At 41.4% G+C, this 20,791-nt stretch overlaps 1 protein-coding gene across 5 annotated transcripts in view; it reads right to left on the bottom strand.

The window, feature by feature from the left end:
* The window catches only part of MTDH (metadherin), a 37,529-nt gene extending 17,361 nt beyond the window's left edge, over nt 1-20,168 (bottom strand). For 2 of the 5 annotated variants that reach the window (XM_072999160.2, XM_072999162.2), the window contains exons 1-5: nt 19,569-20,167; nt 10,690-10,800; nt 7,162-7,246; nt 3,584-3,760; nt 1,029-1,097 (exon numbers count right to left, since the gene is read on the bottom strand). In XM_072999160.2, the coding sequence (XP_072855261.2) occupies nt 1,029-1,097; nt 3,584-3,760; nt 7,162-7,246; nt 10,690-10,800; nt 19,569-20,039 (913 nt within the window). In that variant the 5' untranslated portion in view covers nt 20,040-20,167. Of the gene's footprint in view, nt 1-1,028; nt 1,098-3,583; nt 3,761-7,161; nt 7,247-10,689; nt 10,801-19,568 lie in introns of all 5 variants that reach the window. The other 3 variants (XM_020785276.3, XM_020785277.3, XM_072999161.2) reach the window with 2 other exon arrangements.
* Between the last annotated feature and the right edge of the window lie 623 nt (nt 20,169-20,791).

Below are 20,791 nucleotides of genomic sequence, written 5' to 3'. Positions count from 1 at the left end.
ATTAAACATCGTTTAATGCGTTCCAATGGCTTCTACACTCACCGTAAAGCGATGTTTCCTCATAATGGCAGCCATTTTCGCGCCCTCGGTAAGCGAGGGCAGGGCGCGAAAATGGCTACGGCCGCCGATCAGCTGGCCGCTGGCCGAAAATGGGGACAGCGCTAAGGCAGGAGGGCGGGGGAAGGCTCCCACGCCCTCCTCCCCAGCTCACCCCTGTTTCTTCAGCCGGCTGACCGGCCGGCGATCGGCCAGGAGGGGAAAAGAAGCCTCCTTTCCCCTCCTGCTGAGCGCGCAGGGGCGTCTGTGCCGGCGATCGGCCAGGAGGGGAAAGGAAGGCTCCTTTCCCCTCCTGCCGAACGCCCTTCTGGCCGGCGATCGTGATCAGCCAGGAGGGGAAAAGAAGCCTCCTTTCCCCTCCTGCCGAGCGCGCAGGGGCTTCTCTGGCCGGCGATCGGCCAGGAGGGGAAAAGAAGCCTCCTTTCCCCTCCTGCCGAGCACCCTTCTGGCCGGCGATCGTGATCGGCCAGGAGGGGAAAAGAAGCCTCCTTTCCCCTCCTGCCGAGCACCCTTCTGGCCGGCGATCGTGATCGGCCAGGAGGGGAAAAGAAGCCTCCTTTCCCCTCCTGCCGAGCGCGCAGGGGCTTCTCTGGCCGGCCATCGGCCAGGAGGAGAAAGGAAGGCTCCTTTCCCCTCCTGCCGAACGCCCGCCGACTTTTTCCCCCAGCTGACTGGCGGGAGATTTGGAAGAAGCCCCTCCAGTCAGCTGGGGGAAATGGAGCCTATGGGGAAAAATCGCAAAGCGATTTTTCCCCATAGGAAACAACGTTATGCGATCGCAAAAGTGATCACAAAATCTTCTTCGTTAAGTGAATTCCTCGTTAAACGGGGCACCCGTTAAGCGAGGCACCACTGTATCTGTGATCAATATTATTAGGTAAATGTTCAGGTAAACCAATAAACAAAATCCTGAACAGTATCAGAAAACCAATAAATGTTTTATGCAAAGTACCTTTGCATAAAAGGCATACCTGGCTGGAGTGTACCATCCCCTTTTCCAGATTTAGAGTTACCAACTTGAACACTCAAAATTGGATCGCCTGATTAAGAAAAGGAAATGTCAGTGACTTAATATCCTGCTGTCATGTAAACAAGTTTATCATTCACCGTGACAGACAGAAGCACTTCTATGCACCATAATCTGAGCATCCCATAAATGTCTAGTCAGTGTGTTCTGGAAGAAGGTTTTTTATTTAAAAAGTCTGCTGTGACATAAGATTTAAAAAAAGAAGGAAAAAATTACCATACATTAATTAGCTTGTACTAAAGAATATTGAAGATGTCACATGGTGGGTAGATAATGCAACTGATCTGTTCATAATTTATAGGCTTTATATTCACTGTTAAGAGACTACAAAAAGATCCATCATTTCCTTCCAGATACTTAACACTGTTTCCTGAAAACAGATTTCAGATAAAACAGTGTACAGTACATATACAACTTGTACCTTGAGGCTAAGGGTAAAAGGATGAAGTCATAGCTACAAGTGCTATTTTCTATTCAGATGTTAAAACATTGTATATTCCATATTTAGAATTACTAGACTTCCAGTTTAATTCTGTTATTTCCCTTTGAGACACATGTCGAAAAGCAGGGAATATCACAAAAATGTCACAGAATTATGATCTGAAATGCATGAGTTACATTTACTTGGCAACACTGTAATGAAAAAGGAATACAATTTAATTGTATTAATGAGCACACAGTTATAGATTGAGCTATAAATAAGTTAACTTGTAACTTAAAGGTTAAGAAAGGAGAGATGAAAAAGAATAATTTCTATGATATATGGGGCAGATTTCTTGAATATGTGCTAACAAGAGGAAAAGGGAAAGCTCCAAACAAAAAATCAATGCAGTTCTGGGGAAGAGGACAATAAAGGAAGAAGAAAGATAGAGGAAGAAGAGGATTACTGCAAGAGGTCCAGACTATGGTGGTGGGAAACACGGTTGATTTGTATTTTGGTTTATGTAAAAAATTAACACATTTACAGTACAGACAAAATATCGAGTTGTGGCCCAAATCAAGTGTGGTGTTACAATGCCATTACAACAGAAGGTTCCTCTTCTCCCATCCCTACTGCAGCTGTTGCCATCACCTCAAAACCAGACTTGGAATACTTCCAAGCCCCCCTAATCAAGCTTCCTAAACTAGGAAATGACAATCCCATCCCCAACTCGATTCTTATAGATTCCACCATTGTGATGGTGGCAGCTCAGCTCTGGATACTGTTCAATACTTTGCATCATATATAGTGTTGAAATCCAGTACAGTAGGAACTCCATATCTGCTGGAGATTGGTTCCATGCCCCTTGTGGATACTGAAAACCACAGATAATATGGAATAAATAAATAAATAAAAATAAATATATATATTGAATGGTAAAAAAAAAAAAAACACCCAGAAAAATATTTTATATGCATTATCAGAACTGGCTATGAGAGGGTGCCAGAGACCATGCTATATATTAACCACTAACAAGTATTCACAGCACAGACTGGCTCCCTCCATTGGCCGGTTCTGGTAATACATGTGAAAATAGGGTTTTTTTCCTGGATTTTTTCCCTTTAATATTTTTAGACCATGGATTAGTGAAATCATGGATATTGATCCCATGGATATAGGGGTCCTACTGTAATGAAAAGTTATGGTCTGTAAGCCTGACGACATTATCAACTACAACCATATTTTGTTAATAAAGTTTCCTATCTCCCCCCATCAGTTCCTGGGCTCTTGTAGGTCTTGAAGGTGAAGTCTTTGGGGAGAACAAGACAGGGGCAGGGGAAGGGAGTCTTAAATGTCTGAAAATCACCACTTTCAGTCCTGGTGGCTTCAGCGAAAATGGCAGCAGCAATTTTCTGGATATTTAAACATACATCCCATCCCACTGTTCCCAAAGGGTACCTCAGGACCAAAGGGATCCTAAAAACCTGAGAGTGGGACAAAAATCTTTTTATTAACAAAATCCACCCCCATCTGATGATATTATCAGACTTACGTGGCACTGCATTACTAGCTTTTAGCCAATGTCTTCTACAGCAATGTCTACGCACTTAAATTTGAGGGCTCCTTTGTCTAAAACAGCATGTATTTATCTAATAGTACTATGACAATTTGGTTTTTCTATAGAGAAAAAAATCATAAAGCCATGTATTATTCTAAACTGTATTTCCATAGATTATAAAAATGGTTACAGTGTATTGTGAGTCATGTCAGCCGAACAGTGACCTGTGGAACTTGAGATATTCCAGAAAAAGACAGGAAAGAGCTTTATGCAAAGATGACAAAACAAAATTAATGTCTGAGAAATTAAACCAACTTCATCATCTACTGAGATTTATGCTTCAGGTTTTGGCCAACAATGAACCATATTTCAGAAGTAATTAAATCTCCAGGAAAGAGTTCCTATTATAACTGAAGTTTCTCTTTGCTTGTTCTACAATTTTTCTTCTGCTTTAAGAGTAATTGCACTTTCCTAGGAAAAGAAACAAAAAACAGAAGCAGATCAAAAGTCATATATCTACCTTTGTTCTTTCTGGGACCAACTGAAAAGGATGTTGCAGATGTTAGTTGTTCAGTGGATACTAAAACTGAATTTTCCGTAGTGGATATATTTGATTCTGACCCAGCATCAGTCAGTACCTTGTCACGTTTACGCTGCTGGCGTTTCTCTCTGTTACTGATTTTTGTTTCCCAAGCTCCTGAAAGAGTTGTAAGAAGGTATTTACAATAACAAAAAAGAACCCTAACCCAGTTGCTATCAAATGATGTCTAAAGTAAAGCTTTTGATGTCCCTTCAAAAGCTTGTTGAAATCAACAGCATGTAAATGTATTATTCTGAAAAACCACTTGCCTACCATTCTGAAAACCTCTTGTAACAATTAGCTTCAGGACAGCACTGGTGAAACTTGACAGCATACTCTGAGTATCCAGGTTTTCTATTTGGTCTTTGCTTTCTGCTCTCTTAAAACGCCCGTCCTATAGGTGCTGACTCTGACTGACATACTTGGTTGTTAATTATCTTAAACAGCTACTAGAAAAGTGTTATCATTCTAACAGTTAAGCTGTCTCCTTCACTCGATTCTCCCCAGCAAAGCTGAAGTTTCATGTTTTGAAGAGAGTTGCAACAGTAGAATTTCATATGGCTTTGGACAATCTGATAATGAGGAATCATTTTAGTCTGGAGTCTATCTTGAATCTAACTGGATTGCCTTAGCCACACTATTTTAGAAATTAAGAAAAAAGTATGGTTGTGTGGGCACATTGTTTTTGTTTAAATTTCTCATGGCCTTTTGTCTATGGCAGTGGTCCCCAACCTATTCCAACTGCAGTGGGGGGGGCAGGGCACACTCACAGTGGTGTGGTGTGCCCGCAGGGGTGTGGAGTGCACTTGCGCTCGGCACATTCGTAGGGAGGCAGGAGATCTGTGTCCGCAGTCCTGTCCTGCCTAGGCTGTGGACCAGGGGTTGGGGACCTCTGGTCTATGGCATCCTTCTGTACTGGCTCAGTATTGCGGGCATCAATCTTCTACCCGCAGTGTTAGTTTCAGAGAATGGCACTGGAAGACTGTTGCTTAGCCTTGCTGAAAACATGCTACAGAATGCACCAAGACTAGAGAAGGGGGTATTGTTATACGAATATCCCCACACAGGTAGAAATAACAAGGGTTATCATCCACTCATGATTTCACCGCCACCACTGGCTCAGCAGAGGCTTCCTATCGCGCCATTGTCTGCAATCGATTACCCACTCCTGGCAGGAGGCAGGATGACAAGCCTCTCTGCCAGGTTGCAGACTGGCTAATCCATGGCAGAGAACGGCGCAATACGAAACCTCCACAGATAATGTGGCAGCGGTGAAATCATGAGTGGACAGTGAGGACCCTTGTTATTTCCACCTGTGTGGGAACATTAGTATTCATATACAAATACCCCCATCTGCAACCAAGACACTCCCATCTTGGTTCCAACGTTATTAAATGTCTCCATGAAGATACTAGGAGGAACCATTAGGACTGAAGCAAAATGCTGCATCTGCATCACGCAAGGCCCTTGATCAATGCCTGGATACAGTGGTTGTCTTGGATGAGAGCCAAAAAACCCCAAGGTGTAGCCTAGTAAGATGAAGTCTTGGTTCCCACATTGATAATTACTCAGATTACCTGTTATAGAATAGGCTGCACACTTTCTGAACCATCAGCTGTATAACCTAGTTACTGTTGGATCCATTTTTGTTGCTGGAGGCTCAAGTGGCCTCAAAGTCTAAGTGTATTTTTCAATTTCAGCTGGTATACTAGCCCAAATCTATTCTTGCATTGGAAGCTTGTTACTAGTGGTACAGGTACCTGTTCTCAATTTTGCATTACACTTTATGTGGGGCTGCTTTAAATGCAGCTCTGGAAACTGCAGTTGGTTCAGAATGTTTCAGTTAAACACCCTGTTTCCCCCAAAATAAGACCTAACCTGAAAATAAGCCCTAGTATGATTTTTCAGGATGCTCGTAATATAAGCCCTACCCCCAAAATAAGCCGTAGTTAAGTGAAACCCCACCTTCCACCATTGGGCAGCAACCAGAAGATGACATAACTGTAAAATAAAACATCCCCTGAAAATAAGCCCTAATGCGGGGTTTTTTGGGTTTTTTTGGAGCAAAAAATTAATATAAAACCATGTCTTATTTTCGGGGAAACACGCTATTCACCAAATCATAATATGCATAGAAAAAAATCACTTTCACTGAATATTCAATTCCAGAGACCCCAATGGATAAGAAAGAATGAATATTTACGTTTTTTATTCATCCCAAGGCAAGGCTGCTGGAATGGTAGCTTATCTGGCAGCCTAGCCTTCTCTCTCTGCTTATGCACCTGCTGAACAGCCGATCCAGGTCACATTCAGTTGCTAGAACATAAGCGCTTACAACTCAGTTATTGAAATAACCATGTTCTCTACACAGAGTCTCATTTGATTTTTTGGTGAAGCCCTTCTAGAAGTCTAACCCATGGCTTTCTGGAGTGAGAGATGCAGAGTGTAGTTGAAGCCACTATACAGAATACTTTTCCCCCTGAAATTTCTTTGCAGTCCCCAGCATCACCCACCCCAGTGTTGCAGGGTAGGTCCTCCATCCTTATGAAGTGGCTTTTGCAGAGACATACAGGACTATAGAGAAGTGGTGGCAAGTGAATGAAGATCACTGCTGCCCCCATTTCTCCAGCAGGTTTTTTCAGATGGCTTAGACTACTACAGGTGAAACCACCCCATCTATCCACAGAAAGCCATGATTAGAAACATGATTATTTCAAGATACTAGAGTGAATAATCTATTTCTTATCATATTAATAATTTGACATTCTTTACATTAATAGGTCAGTATTTGCATACTGAGTTGAGAGCTGCTGATTTATTAATCACAGCACAATACATACTTGTCACTGCTATCTGAAGGCTAAGCCTTATCAGATAAATTAAAAGGATCTGATCTGAACTTATTTTGCATATTGGATGTTGGGAAGGAATAAAGTACCAACTTTTTAAAATGCTTTAGAAAAGCTTTGGAGGATAATATTTTACTTATTCTCTTTTAGATCATTTATAAATTGCGTACATCTAAAGATTTTTAAATGATGCATATGTGATAAATGGATATTCTAAAAATTACACATAAAATGTTATATACCTAAATCATATGTGAGTACTTGTAGGAGTAAGTAGTAGACAAAAGTGCACAAAGAATGTTTGCATATATACAGGTGTCTGTTCTTAAAAATAATTTGAGGGAAGAGGAAAATAGTCCCAAGCAATTTCCCTTCATTTTTTCACCAGTTGGAGCAAGTTGAAGGAAAATTATCTAGAACCAAAAAGATTTTCTAAACTTATGGCCAAAGGTTAAATTCCAGTGGTAAAGTGCTGGTACTTAAGAAGGGGGCAGACCCTGTTTTTTCTCATCATGTCATATTACTTGGTACATGATCAGAAGAAAACAGCACCAACCTCTTTACTGATGACTATTTGCCACTGTAATTTATGCCAGCAGATTTGTACTGGGACAAATGTATAATAAGATTCCAGCAGATAAGTTGTTTAAGAACATGCATGATAAATACCTTCATCAACTTCTTTTCCATCAACACGTGACTGATCCTGAACTGTTCTAGCATCTCCTTTTGGTTTCTTCTTACTCTTCTTTGACTAAAATGGAAAGTAAATGTTTTCTCTAAGTATTAACTAGTGTAATGAAAACACTTGAAGATGATCACCAAATTAGCATAGAAGATACACTATGTTTATTAACAAGTATCAATCTGGAATAATAACTTAGAAGTACAATTCTTCAACACAGCTGAAGCAATGTATCTTCAAACATCTAAAAAGGCACCAAAAGCACATAGCTGTTTTTCACTGAAACTAAGATCTATTTTGTAAAATATCTTCTAAATTAAGGCTGCAATCCTAAACTCATTTATCTGAAAAAATCCTGTTAAAAGTAAGTGTGTTGCTGCTGCTGACAGACAATGTTGTTGGACATCTGTCTTTCATACAGCTGTGAGACCAGAGGCGAGGGGATTGAAACCCTCGCCGGAGTGTCGTCCTTCTCTAAGAAAGAGCAAGAGACCCAGACAGATTCAGCAACCCCCCGCATTGCGACAGTGCAGCAGGAAGTAGACACCCAGGATCTAGAACGGGGTATGGCAAGAATATCGGTGGCAACTCAAACCGGGACTGAGAGGGCGGAACAGAAGAGAGGGGCAGACCGTTGGTGGAGGCGAGAAATGTGGATATAAAAGGGAAGAGAGATGACATACCAGGGGGTTGGGAGTTGATCTGGGTTGAGGATCCCTGGACTGGGAGATGCGAAAAGGTGCGAGTGCCTCGGGAGGAGGTCGATTACCGGAGGAGACGAGGCCTGCCTCCTAAAACCTCTTATTGGGGGGGAATCTGAAGCGAGAGAGTGGCAGAGGCAATTAAGGGAGAAGGAAGCGGTGGAGAGGGAAGAACGGGAAAGGAGAGCATGGCGTCTGGAGGAGGCTCGCCGGAGGAGGTATTCATCGGACCCTGGGACCCATTTTCCGAGGGCACTGACCCCTTCGACTTGGAGGGAAGAGATGAGGAGACCCTTCCCTTAATTGATACTGGTTTAGATTCCCGGGACCATGAGGACACTAACCCTTTTATCAAAGGTCTCTGGTATGAATCTGGTTACAATCCGTTTTTACAAGATTTATGGACACCCTCCTTTGACCCATTGGCGGTGAGAGACAAAGTGTTAGACAAGTTTGATGCTACCAACCCAATGTTCAATGTTCCAATAAACCCAAGTTCTGATTTCACAAAAACAGAGCGTCCCGTGTTTGTGTCCGATCAGCCTGAGGCCATATTCGAACCTTCACAACAGCTCATAGTCAGTCTTACATAAAATAACTATTGAAAACTTCAGTACATGTTGATTTCTGCCATTTTCTTTCTTACTTTCTTAAAAAAAAAACACACATTACAGTCCCTTACAGAGTTTAAAAGTCATGTATTCTATGATACAGTAATATGTGAGGTCATATATGAAAACTACTGGTAAGCTTCAAACACAAAGAATCAAGACTTGAAACAGAGGTCAACAAATGCATTGACAAATCATGAGTGCTTCCTCAGGCTTCAGATTCCCATGTCTGTCTTTGGCTTTAACAGGAACATCAAAACCCCATCAACTAGAACCAAACGTCATATAGTAGTTTAAGCACTTTGATATAAAAATGTACACTTTGATATAAAAAAAAGACAGTGCTCAGATCATGCACCCAGAATATGAATTTGCTTCCTGTACTTGCTTAGAAACAAGGGTAATAACGGTAATAAGAAAACAGTTTGCCAACATAAGGAGGACTATACAGTGTATTTGCCTCACATTAAACAACTGAGAGTTGACAACCATCACAGATGCAATGAAAATAATCTATAGCTGTACCAGTACATGTTAGTCTTCTTTTACCCACCTTTGCATGGCTTTGATGTATAGAGAGGATTGCAAAGCTTTATTTTTTAACTTGTTTTAACAGGGATTTCATTTCATACTTTTTAATAATATGGTTTGTTGTTGATGATGTTATATATTTTCAAATTGTCTCTGACTTATGGTAATCTCATGAATGACTGATTTCCAAAACGTTCTGGCCTCACCAGCCCTGCTCAGCATTTCTAAACTCAAGGCTGTGGTTTCCTTTATGGAGTTAGTCCACCTCATTATTGGCCTTTCTTTTTAACTCTGCCCTTAACCTTTATTGCTTTTTCCAGAGAATCTTGCCTTCTCATAGTGTGCCCAAATCAGGATGGCCTCAGCTTCAAAATTTTTGTCTCCAGAAATAGTTCAGGCTTGATTTGCTCTAGGAGCCACTTGTTTGTCTTTCTGACAGTCCACAGGATCTATAAAGCTCTTCTCTAGCACCAAATTTCTAATAAATCAATTTCCCCCACATCAGCTTTCTTCTTTGTCCAGTTTTCACACACTGATCGGCAATACAACTGTGTGGATTATCTTGGCCATGATCTCCAATAACACATATTTATACTTGATTAACTTTTCTAATTCCTTCATTACGCCCGTCCGAGTTTCAGTCTTTCTTCTGATTTCTCAGCTGCAGTCCTCATTTGGATTGATGACTTAACCAAGGTATACAAAATCTTCAACAATTTCAATTTCTTCACTGTCAACATTTAAGTTGTCACTTCTGATCCCTAGACCAAATTTTCCAATGACATTCAGTTCTGCCTTGTTTCCTACTTCTGCATTCCAGTTTCCTATGATTATAAGCACCTCTTGTTTTGGTGTGTGATGTTTCATATTCTTCAGCATCTGTAGCAGAATCATATACTGGAATGATGTATATCTTGATAGGTTTTTCCAGACATCTGATTGGTATTATTCTGTCAGACTGTGTTATAAATCCTAAGTACCTGTGCTACATTAGTGACAGTGCTATTCACGCTTGTCCTTTGCTCTTCCCCAGTAGCTGATTTGAGTGCCTTCTGATCAGGGAGACTCATCTTCCAAGCCCTATCTCTCAGTTCATTCTAAACTGTCTTATCTTAGGGTTTTTGAAATAAGAAAAGTTCTGCTGTGGTTTACCACTGCCTTCTTCTGAGCTTTACTAACAAAAGGTAGCTTGACTGTCATTTTCTGTAAAAGATCCTTTGCCAGCATCACCTTCAGCTATCACTGCTGTCCAGTAGTTGCTTCAAGACGTTTCTCCACACACACCCCATCAGCATTGGAACTATTCATTCTGTTCTACTGATGTGGCTGTTACCACTGATGTATCTTAGTCTATGCTTCAGCTGTGAATATTCTGCCTTGGGTGACCCTACTAGGAGCCCAGGCTTGTAATGGAGTCTAGCATCCTGATGGCATTGCTCTCAGCTTCTCTGACACACTCAGCTGCCACCACTACCACACTCTAGTGTGAATCCAAGAAGAAGATTAATATTATTAACTCCTTTTTATAGTGTACATTTTTATATCTGTAGCAGTTTTAATATTTCTAAGTAATTTGTTAGCTACTTAGAATACCTCTATAGGGAGAAAGACAGGCATTACAAGCTTAGAAATGTATACCTGCAGGCTTCCTCACTAATCAAAAACCAACCTTTTCAGTTTTCTTTTCCACATCTGATGTCAGTGGCTGCTTTAGATTTTCTCTTTGGGTAGGGTGTATTATTTCCTCTTCAGACACTTCATGAGCAGGCTGACCATTAAGCTAGATAAATTAGAAAATTAAGCCATTGTGAAATTTAGACAGCGAACAGAACTATACATTCCTTACTGTAAAGAAATGCAAATGTTTAATCCTACTATAGCCATCTAGTGTTTCCTATATTCAGCTCATCCAAAGTGGATTAACTTACCTATCTGAAATATTGTTTGCTTAGAACACTTAGATCTCTACTACTGAAAAAGAAATAACCCCAAAATAGGTTTGGAAAGTAGACTAAAATGGATTCAGGCAATCAAAATATTCATAGGGTCCCTTTGAGCTCTCAGTTCTAAGATGATGATGACACACTGCTACCATGCAATTGACAGGAGACCCCTCAGTCTTAATTTGCTGATTTTTAAAAAACAAATCCCATCTATGTATATCTTCCTCCTCTCCTTGTTTCATTAGGGTTGCACAATTTTTTTTAGGGACCAGGTGTAAAAGACTCATCCTTTCTTGTAGTAAGGTGTCCAGTATCTCCAAAATCAGACACCATCCTAACCAGATACCATTAGCCATGACATGTATTAAGCCACTTTCCTTTCATGTACAAATATATACTGTCTCAACACTTCCCTGAAACCTCTATTCATTGTTCCCATATTAATAAAAGTTACAATTGTATCAACGCTCCTTTCTTACCATATTAAATACAAATTAGTACTATAATCCCCCACAATTACATCACAGTGACAGCCTTCCTCAAACTGATGTCCCCCACATGTGTGAAATTACAACTACCATAACATACTAGAATGAAGGTGAAACATTATTTTCCCTAACCATTATACCAAGTCATATTAAATGCATCAACCTCTGCTGTATCTCCTTCCAGTTATGTTCTGAGGCACTGCTTCCCAAAGCCAAAGTAATGACTGCTTTTTGACCCTCTGAAAAACAATCCACAATTTTACAAAAATGTAGACTAGCTATTTAAAATGCTCAGTAATTACAGTGGTGCCTCCACTTACGAAAGTCCCTATTTACAACCATTTTGAGTTACGACCAGCTCCGGCCGCAAAATTTTGCTTCTACATAGGACCAGAGACTCCACTTATGGACAGAAAAAAGGCAGGGGAAAAAGGCTGGAAATTCAAATTACTAACTGTAGGTGGTGACAAGGCTGCTTCTTTGGAGCTCTTTCGCCTCAGCAGTTAGTGTGTGTGCAACCAGAGGAGGCTGCCTAGTAAGGTAAAGTGCTGTTTTCTGCTTTTTAAAAACTGTTCTGGGTGTTTTTGCAGTGTGGTTTTGGGCTGGGGGGGGTTATGTTTCTCTGCTGTGATGGGTCTTGGGGGTTGTTTTTTGGACTTCCCCCCATTTCCTATGGGTCTTGGGGGGCTTGGTTGCTTTTTGGAGTGTTTTTTTTCCATTTCCGATGTGTTTTGGGGGATGGTTTGTTTTTTGCTTCCCCTCATTTCCAATGGGTCTTGCATGCTTCCCTTGCTATTGCTTTGTTTTCTTTGCATTTCCGACCTGCTCTGTTTGTTCTCGTTGCATTTCCAACCTGCTCCATTTGTTTTCTTTGCATTTCCAACCTGCTCCCTTTGTTCTCTTTGCTTTTCAGACCTGTTCCGTTTGTTTTCTTTGCATTTCCGACCATTTCCCTCCGTTTTCTTTGCATTTCCAATGGGTCTTGCACACTTGATTGCTTCCCCCCTTCTCCTGGAAGGGATTAATCGCATTTCCAACAAGTCTTGCAGTGATTTTTGTTTGTTATTTTTTTTTCCTTTGGCTGGAACCGATTAACTGCATTTCAATGCATTCCAATGGGAAATGGTGCTTGGACTTACGACCTTTTCGAGTTACGACCATCTTCTGGAAACAATTAAATTCGTAAGTCGAGGCACCACTGTATTTCCAGTTTTAAAAATAATGCATGGATGATTCTGAAATGAATATTTAGGAACAGGCCCCTCATTTTTTTAATCAAATGGTCAACAAGCTTCATTTAGTATGGCCTAAACCAGGTTTAGGGATATGGTGGCGCTGTGGATTAAACTGCAGAAGTCTCTGTGCTGCAAGGTCAGAAGACCAGCAGTTGTAAGATCGAATCCACGCGACGAAGTGAGCTCCCGTCACTTGTCCCAGCTCCTGCCAACCTAGCAGTTCAAAAGCATGCAAATGCAAGTAGATAAATAGGTACCACCACGGTGGGAAGGTAACGGCATTCCCTGTTTAGTCGCGCTGGCCATGTGACCACAGAAACTGTCTACGGACAAAATGCTAGCTCTATGGCTTAGAAATGAGAATGAGCACCATTTAAACCGAAAGGATTGGTTGTAATTGTAGAAGGAGGTATGACTGGATTAAACGTTAAGGGGAACCTTTACCTTAAGCTGGTTACAGCACATAGTTTTATTTATTTATTTATTTATTTGATTTATATCCCGCTCATCTGGTCTGGTCGACCACTCTGGGCGGCTTCCAATAAGGTGTATACGAAAACATAAGAATTTTACAAACAGTCCATAACATATACAATAATAAAATAAATGAAAGAAAAAATAAAGAAAGAATTAAATATTGACAGGAGGGAAGGCACTTCTTCTCATAGTTCTCATCTATGTTTCAATAACAACATTCTCCAACAATTTCTTAAAAGAGAGAATAATTAAGATTATTCCTTAAATCCTGCATGGCTAACCTGTGTTAATTTTAGAGCAAAAATCTGGCTCTCTATATTTCTATTAACATTCCCTGTAAGTACATATGAAACATCTGTAAGGTTGATCTCTTTTCAAAACATAACAGTCCTAAATTGGCAGTGTCATAAAACCGAATTTCTAAATATAACTACAGTAGTTTGAGCTCACTTCATATTCTCACTTTACATGAGAAGCTGAAAGTGGTCACAGTTGCAAAATACCTCCTTCTACAATTACAACCAATCCTTTCGGTTTAAATGGTGTGAAGATTCTAACCTTCATACATTATGCTGTATTCCCAAATTCCTTTGAAATAATTTTGCAGACAGAACAAAAATTCAACTACTTCAAGTTCAGCTACTTTGTAAAGCCTCTATATGGAACTTACTAACAGCAACTGAAACAAACAGCTAGCTACTTGCTGATCAGCACTGTAGCAGTGTTTGTTTGTTTTTCACATGCTTTTCTTCCATAACTAGAAGATTCAGTCATAATCCCTTTCTACCGTGTTTCCCTGAAAATAAGGACAGGGTCTTATATTAATTTTTGCTCCAAAAACTGCATTAGGGCTTATTTTCAGGGGATTTTTTTATATACAACAATCTACATTTATTCAAATACAGTCATGTCATCATCTTCTGGTTGCTGTACAATGATGGAAGGCAGGGTTTCACTTAACTGGGACTTATTTTTGCAGTAAGGTTTCTATTATAAGCATCCTGAAAAATCATACCAGGGCTTATTTTCAGGGTAGGTCTTATTTTTGGGGTAACAGGGTATGAGGTACACTCTCTCAAGACCAGAATATTCTGACTGACATCTATATACAGAGGTCCTAATACAGAAATTTAGCCATAAGGGGCACTATGCTTACTATAAAGCCATTGTCCAAGATATAGAAGCCCTGTTGGCATAATGGCTGGCAACTCATGCATCTTGGAAGCTATCCAATGAAGGCAGCTACTGTACCATGCTGACTCTTATTTTATGCACTAGTGAACTTCAGCTGGCCTCAGAAGAGAACATGGGGAGGCTTAATGGGCTCTTGCCTGGACGACATTTGAAAGCCTTACTAAAAAGTGCTGTTAACAGCTTCTTGGGAGGAAAGCAATGACAAACCTTGACAGCATCTTAAAAAGCAGAGATATCACCTTGCCAACAAAAGTCCGAATAGTCAAAGCTATGGTTTTTCCTGTAGCGATGTATGGACGTGACAGCTGGACCATAAAGAAAGCAGACCGCCGAAGAATTGATGCCTTTGAATTGTGGTTCTGGAGGAGGTTCTTGAGAGTCCCCTGGACTGCAAGGAGAACAAACCTATCAATTCTAAAGGAAATCAACCCTGAGTGCTCACTGGAAGGACAGATCCTGAAGCTGAGGCTCCAATACTTTGGCCATCTCATGAGAAGAGAGGACTCCCTGGAAAAGACCTTAAATGTTGGGAAAGTGTGAAGGCAAGAGGAGAAGGGGACGACAGAGGATGAGATGGTTGGACAGTGTCACCGAAGCAACCAACCTTCTTCTTCCATATGTGCCTGCCCGTCCTCTAAGATCAGGCCAGGAGGCCCTTCTGAAGGTGCCATCCCTGAAAGAGGTGAAGGGGATGGCATGTCGGAATAGGGCCTTCTCGGTTGTTGCCCCCCAACTTTGGAACACCCTCCCTAGAGAGATCCGCCTGGCTCCGACACTCTTGGCCTTTCGGCGCCAGGCAAAGACCTTTCTGTTCACCCAGCATTTTAATTAGTTAATTTTAATGTTTTAATTGTTTTAAGAAATATTTTAATATATGGTATTTTATACTGTTTCTTAAAATGTTTTTAATGTTTTTAGGTTTTAATGTTGTACGCCGCCCAGAAGCCACTGGCAATGGTGCGGCTAAAAAATATTGTAAATAAATAAATAAATAAATAAATAAACATGAATCTGACCCAACTCTGTGAGGCAGTGGATGATAGGAGGGCCTGGCGTGCTCTGGTCCATGGGGTCACGAAGAGTCAGACACAACTAAACGATTAAACGAAATGAATGAGTACTCTGGTACTGATACAATTCAAACCATGGGTACTAGCAATCATGAACCCACTGGCTCCTTACACAGTTGGATAGAGATACTGAAAGTGCAGAGGTTAACGAAGCAGAAAAAACCTAAACTACAAACTCAGAAATTATCTCAGATGTTAGCAGTGTTGTGTCTGAGGTCAAAGGGAAGAGGTGGAGGAAGTTGTTGTGTTACTACCACTCATATGGACCAAAGGTTTTGGTGTGAATATGATGTATGTTTATCATAGGCAAGAGCTGCTGCTTGCAAGGAGAAAAGATAACCCTTCATCTCCGCCACCCACAGTTAATATATTCAGGAACTGCATCAAAAGAAACAAAATGAGTTTTAGCAAGGAAAAAAACTGTGAAGTCCTCCACTTAGGTAGAAAAAAATAAAACGTACAAATGTAGAATGGGAGACAGCTGGCTTGACATTAGTATGTATGAAAAGGACCTAGGTGTTTTAGCAGATCACAAGTAAATTTAGGAATCTAGAACATCTCTATGTAATTTGTTTTACCACTACCCAAACTTAGCAAGTCCTAACTTTTGCTTCCCTGCAGTCAGCTTAACAGTGAAACATTATTAAACCATCTCAGAAAATGAAGTCATGTTTATTTTTCTGAACAAAAGTAGCAGCCTAAGGTTTTATTTTGTATATGCACTGACATATCCCCCAATGGGGATGGCAAGAAAGAAAAAGTGTAAAGAGGCAGGACTAGCACATCTGAGACCTAAATCTAGACACTATTCAGAGAACACCCAAACTAGATATTTAGATTTAACTATTAAATCTAAACAATTAAAATCAGCAACACTAGTAGTAGTGATGATATTGTAAAACTATTTATTTATGCATGCATGCACACACGGATGTATCACATTTTTACCAGGCAGGCAAAATGCTAAGAGGGACCAAGTCTTTTGATCAACTCTCCCCATGCTGGAGTCCTCAGATACCTCTGGACAACCTATAGAATTTTGACAGCTGTCCAGGCTGCCGGGCTGATGACAGCTGACATCTGAAACACTTAGCAACCACCAGTTTGGGGGAAATTAAGGAACATCATTTCAAATTATTGTACACACAATCTTGTCATTTAAATGCCAGTTTAAACCATATTCATTTGTGTAAGCTTTCAGTATAAAAGTAACAGGGCCAGAAAATTTCCTGATTGTTCATTGCCCAGTTTCTGTAGTATATGACTGGGAAGGGTTTAAAACCAACACAACTTTAACACTCATTCTCCAAATTCATAATAGCAGGAGAGACTGAGGTCATCTCAGTCTTTGTCATAGCTTCACGATCATGAACTCTATACTCCTAAAATATAAGATGTATACTAAGTGGATCCTGAGGGGGTAAACTGTCTGAATACTTTGTTTTTAAAATAGATTAATCAAATTGATTGATTAAAAATTGTCAGTAACCTACAGTACAGTACCATGCTGAATCATTCAATAGTGAACATCATACTCTTTAGGAATAAAGGGCAGTGTCATTGAAGCTACCAACATGAATTTGACCCAACTCTGGGAGGCAGTGAAAGACAGGAGGGCCTGATGTGCTCTGGTCCATGGGGTCACGAAGAGTCAGACATGACTAAACGACAACAACATCCATTTTAACTTCCAGGTTTGTGTGACTCTGGAATGAGAATTTCTGCTGCCTGCCTGGGGACAGAAGAGCAAGGAGCAGAAAATACTGAATGAGCAGAAGCCAAGGAACAACAAAACCAATGAGAAAATGACAAATAGGAGCACAGCTACCATAGTGTATTTTACTTGAATTCTAGACATCCTACCAAGGGCCTGCTTAGTTAATCAAGATTCCCAGCTTTTATTTTGAAAAAGAGTGAAGATTTATCTTTATATAATTTCATCAATTCCCATCTGAAGAAAAGTTACAATAATAGTCAGCACCACAGTAGCCGAGAAGAGAGGAAGTGAGAATCAGGTTACTTTTGTATTATAAACAGGCACACATGGAAATTTGGGGATTCAAAGTTACGAACTACAGCTTTCTAAAAACTCCAAGTATTTCATCACAGTATAAATTCTATGATTCTTTAAGATAGCCATCTGTGTTGTGTAACTTATGACTGTATAGTACAAACATACCTGATATCTTTAGGATTTTTACAAGTCAGTTAAGCCAAAACTTGCAGTCACTATTCTGCCCAATTGTTCTGTAAAAAACAAACCTGCTATAGCCTTTCAGTACAGTTAGTCAACATGTGAAGTCACAGCAGTGATTGAGGGAGCCATAGACTTCTTACATATGCAACTGGTGTGCAGCCACACCAAACAGCAGTGGAATTAACATGCTGGAGTGATAGGTTGTTTTGGCATTCATTGCAACAGCCCAAGAACAACAGCCTAATGGGAAGGAGCTTTTAAACAAATTTGTAACCACATGCCGCTTGCATTGGAATCAGTAAGTAAATGGTTGAAATGTGTTCATGGGTAAATGACAATGGTACAAAATGTGTCAGAGTAAAGAATCATGTTGTCTTCAAGCTACAATCCACTTCTTTGCACAGCTTGGAAATTATTTTTCTGGACTACAACTTCCATAACTCTCCAGCTAGTATGGTCAGTGACTAGCTAGTTAGGAGATTCTGGGGATTGGACTCTGAAAACATAACTTTTGATCACTGTCTTCTGTGCATACAAAGCAGTTTTCCTAAATTAGTTCAATACAACAACACTCCTAAACTTGAGTTAGGCCACTACCAATATCTCCATTTTGTCTGTCAGATGTTGGTATAAGGCAGTACATAGCTTCAGTTAGGTAATTTTACATGCCTAGAAGATGATCCCAAAGTGTGTTGAACTTCCTTGGAAAAGCAATAAATGCTGAATATCTGCAACTCCTGCAGCTCTTAAAGGCACAGGAGTTCTGAAAAGAAAAAGCAATAAATACAGGGAGATCACAAGGATGCCCAAATTATCCAGGACCCAGGTTGTGCACTTTACAAGCAAGCAATCCAAGAAAACTCAGCCTCCTCTTTCCTATACAGACCAATTTTGAAAGGAGTGCTTCTGAGTGAGAATTTATGGTGTGCGCTGTTCAACCTATTTGCACATTAAAGAAGTAATATGTATAGTAAGTATAGTGTCTACTATGATTTAAAGACCTAATATATGGCAAATATAACACCAAAAGCAAGTCTTGGTCGGACTTTTTGTGAAGTGAAAAGACAGAGCAGAAAAAAAGAGAACACACCTGGAGCAATTTAAAGGGATTTTAACCAGCCAGAAGTGTGAATATGAAATAGATCAGTGTGAAAGAGAGAGTTGGAGCAGGAAAAGAATAAAGTATCAGAATGGGGATGGAACTTTTCTCATCAGGCAAAGCTGGATGCATTCACTAATACAAAATGATCATAATTACCCAACTATTTCAAACATTTCAGAATAGACTAGCCACTGTACTCACTTTACCACAAATATAGTGAAAAATCCTGAAAAGTCCAGGTCAGTTACTACTGGTAGTTAATCTTAGGAAAGACACATTGAACATGGCTTAAGCCAATGTACAAATGTCTACAATTAACATATGTTAATTAAGTAAGAAAGTTCTGTGCACTAAGTAAGAAAATTCAGCCTTGCACTCCTTCAAGGACCACTACATGTTACACTTTTTGTACTGGATAGATCATGAAACCCAGATGAAGCTTCTCACATTAACTAGGAAACAGAAAGCTGAAGCAAAGGGTACTGCAGCCCACCAAAAAACTTTCAATTCCACTGCAGGAGCAGTGTAACTTGATGGAAAATAGCAGAAATTACTTTAGCAATGAATTTTTTTTGAAAGGGCTAATAATCACATAAGCAGTTGCTACGATCTTTTGCCCACTAGTTTCAGATATTAACCGAAAACGTGAGAAATGTCTGTAGCCTCTATCCAGAAAGCCTCTATCTACTGAACCAGAGAAGGCGTGCTGACAACGTAGAAAGGCTGAAACAAAAGCAATTCAGACAAGGTCCCACACTGAATTAAAATAATACCCTCTGCCCCCGTTTTGCTATCATATTTCTTGCTTCTCATCTTCCTCCTGTTGCTGCTTTTTTACTCACCTTGTCCGTTTTCTCGAGTAGTTTCTTCTTACTCGCCCTCTTCTGCTCTTGCCCCTTCAGAATCGAGGGCGCCCCAGGAACCCCCTTGTTGGGGCCGCCAGTGCATCTCGTCAGGCCCAGGGTCGTCGTGGTCGCCGCCGCCGTTTCTTCTTCTTCTTCGTCGTCCTCTTCTTCTTCGTCCTCGTCTCCCACCTTGGATGTTCTTCTGGAGCGCGTTCTGCCAGCATCCCCTCCTCCTCCTCGGGCGAAGGCCACGGCCCACAGGAGCCCCAGCAAGACCAGCAGCGCGAGAACCGACGTGGAGGCGAGCAGCAACCAGGTGGGGAGGCGCTGCGGCTCCAGGCCGGCGGGCAACTCTAGGCCCAGCTCGGTGCGTAGTAGGTTCACGCCGGCAGACAACACTTCCCTCAGCCGAGCCGACACCTCCTCGGCCTGCTGGGCCACAGCCTCTTGCCAGCTCGTCGCAGCCATGGCTCGAGAGGGACGGAGCAGACACACACTCACCTCACGCCGAGCTCATCTCTCAGTCCCTCCAAGGACCGGGACTGAGAAGCCAAAAGGCCCCCGTTTACCCACCGCCGGCAGCAGCAGGGGCAGTCGGCCCGGTTCGGCCTGTCAAAGGAAATAAAAGCGGCGGCTGACGCCGCCGAGCAGCTCGAAGAAGGGCCTCCTCAGCCTCTTACGGCCCAAGAGAGCAACGTCATCCCTCCGCCGCCGAACGTCGGCGGCCGCGGCCTCCCAGCGCACGCGCGCGCCTCGGTTTTGCGCTCACGAGGCGACGGTGACGGAAGCGGTCACGTGAAACCCAGGCAGCCGTTGATTGAGAAGACTCCGGTTGCGCTTGCGCTTCTACTCTCCTCGGCTCCGCCCACATCATTCATGACAGTTCTTTTCTCCTCCTCCATTAGCAGAGAAGCGGCTCGGGGAGAGTTAGTCGGTACACGTCACTCCGTGCGTGATCGGGCGGGGCCAGTGAGGTTAAGCAATCTCGACGTGGCAGTGATTTCCTCGTGGGGGCGGGAGGATGTGGGTGGTTGGAGGGGGCGGAGCCACTGTTCTCTTCACCAATCACAGGCGTCTTATTGATAAATTGACACCGGTAGCTGAGGGGAAGCTTCAGAAGGGGTGGAGACTCTTTTTTACAGTATTTTGACAAAGGGGTAGTAAAACGATGGTAGTACTGCTTTTGTATGCATGTGTCTATTACTAAAATAATAAAAATA

Source organism: Pogona vitticeps, chromosome 4, assembly GCF_051106095.1.
Source record: "Pogona vitticeps strain Pit_001003342236 chromosome 4, PviZW2.1, whole genome shotgun sequence".
NCBI classification, from domain to species: domain Eukaryota; kingdom Metazoa; phylum Chordata; class Lepidosauria; order Squamata; family Agamidae; genus Pogona; species Pogona vitticeps.
Note: the sequence above shows the minus strand (reverse complement) of the source record. Positions and strands in the feature narration are given on the sequence as shown.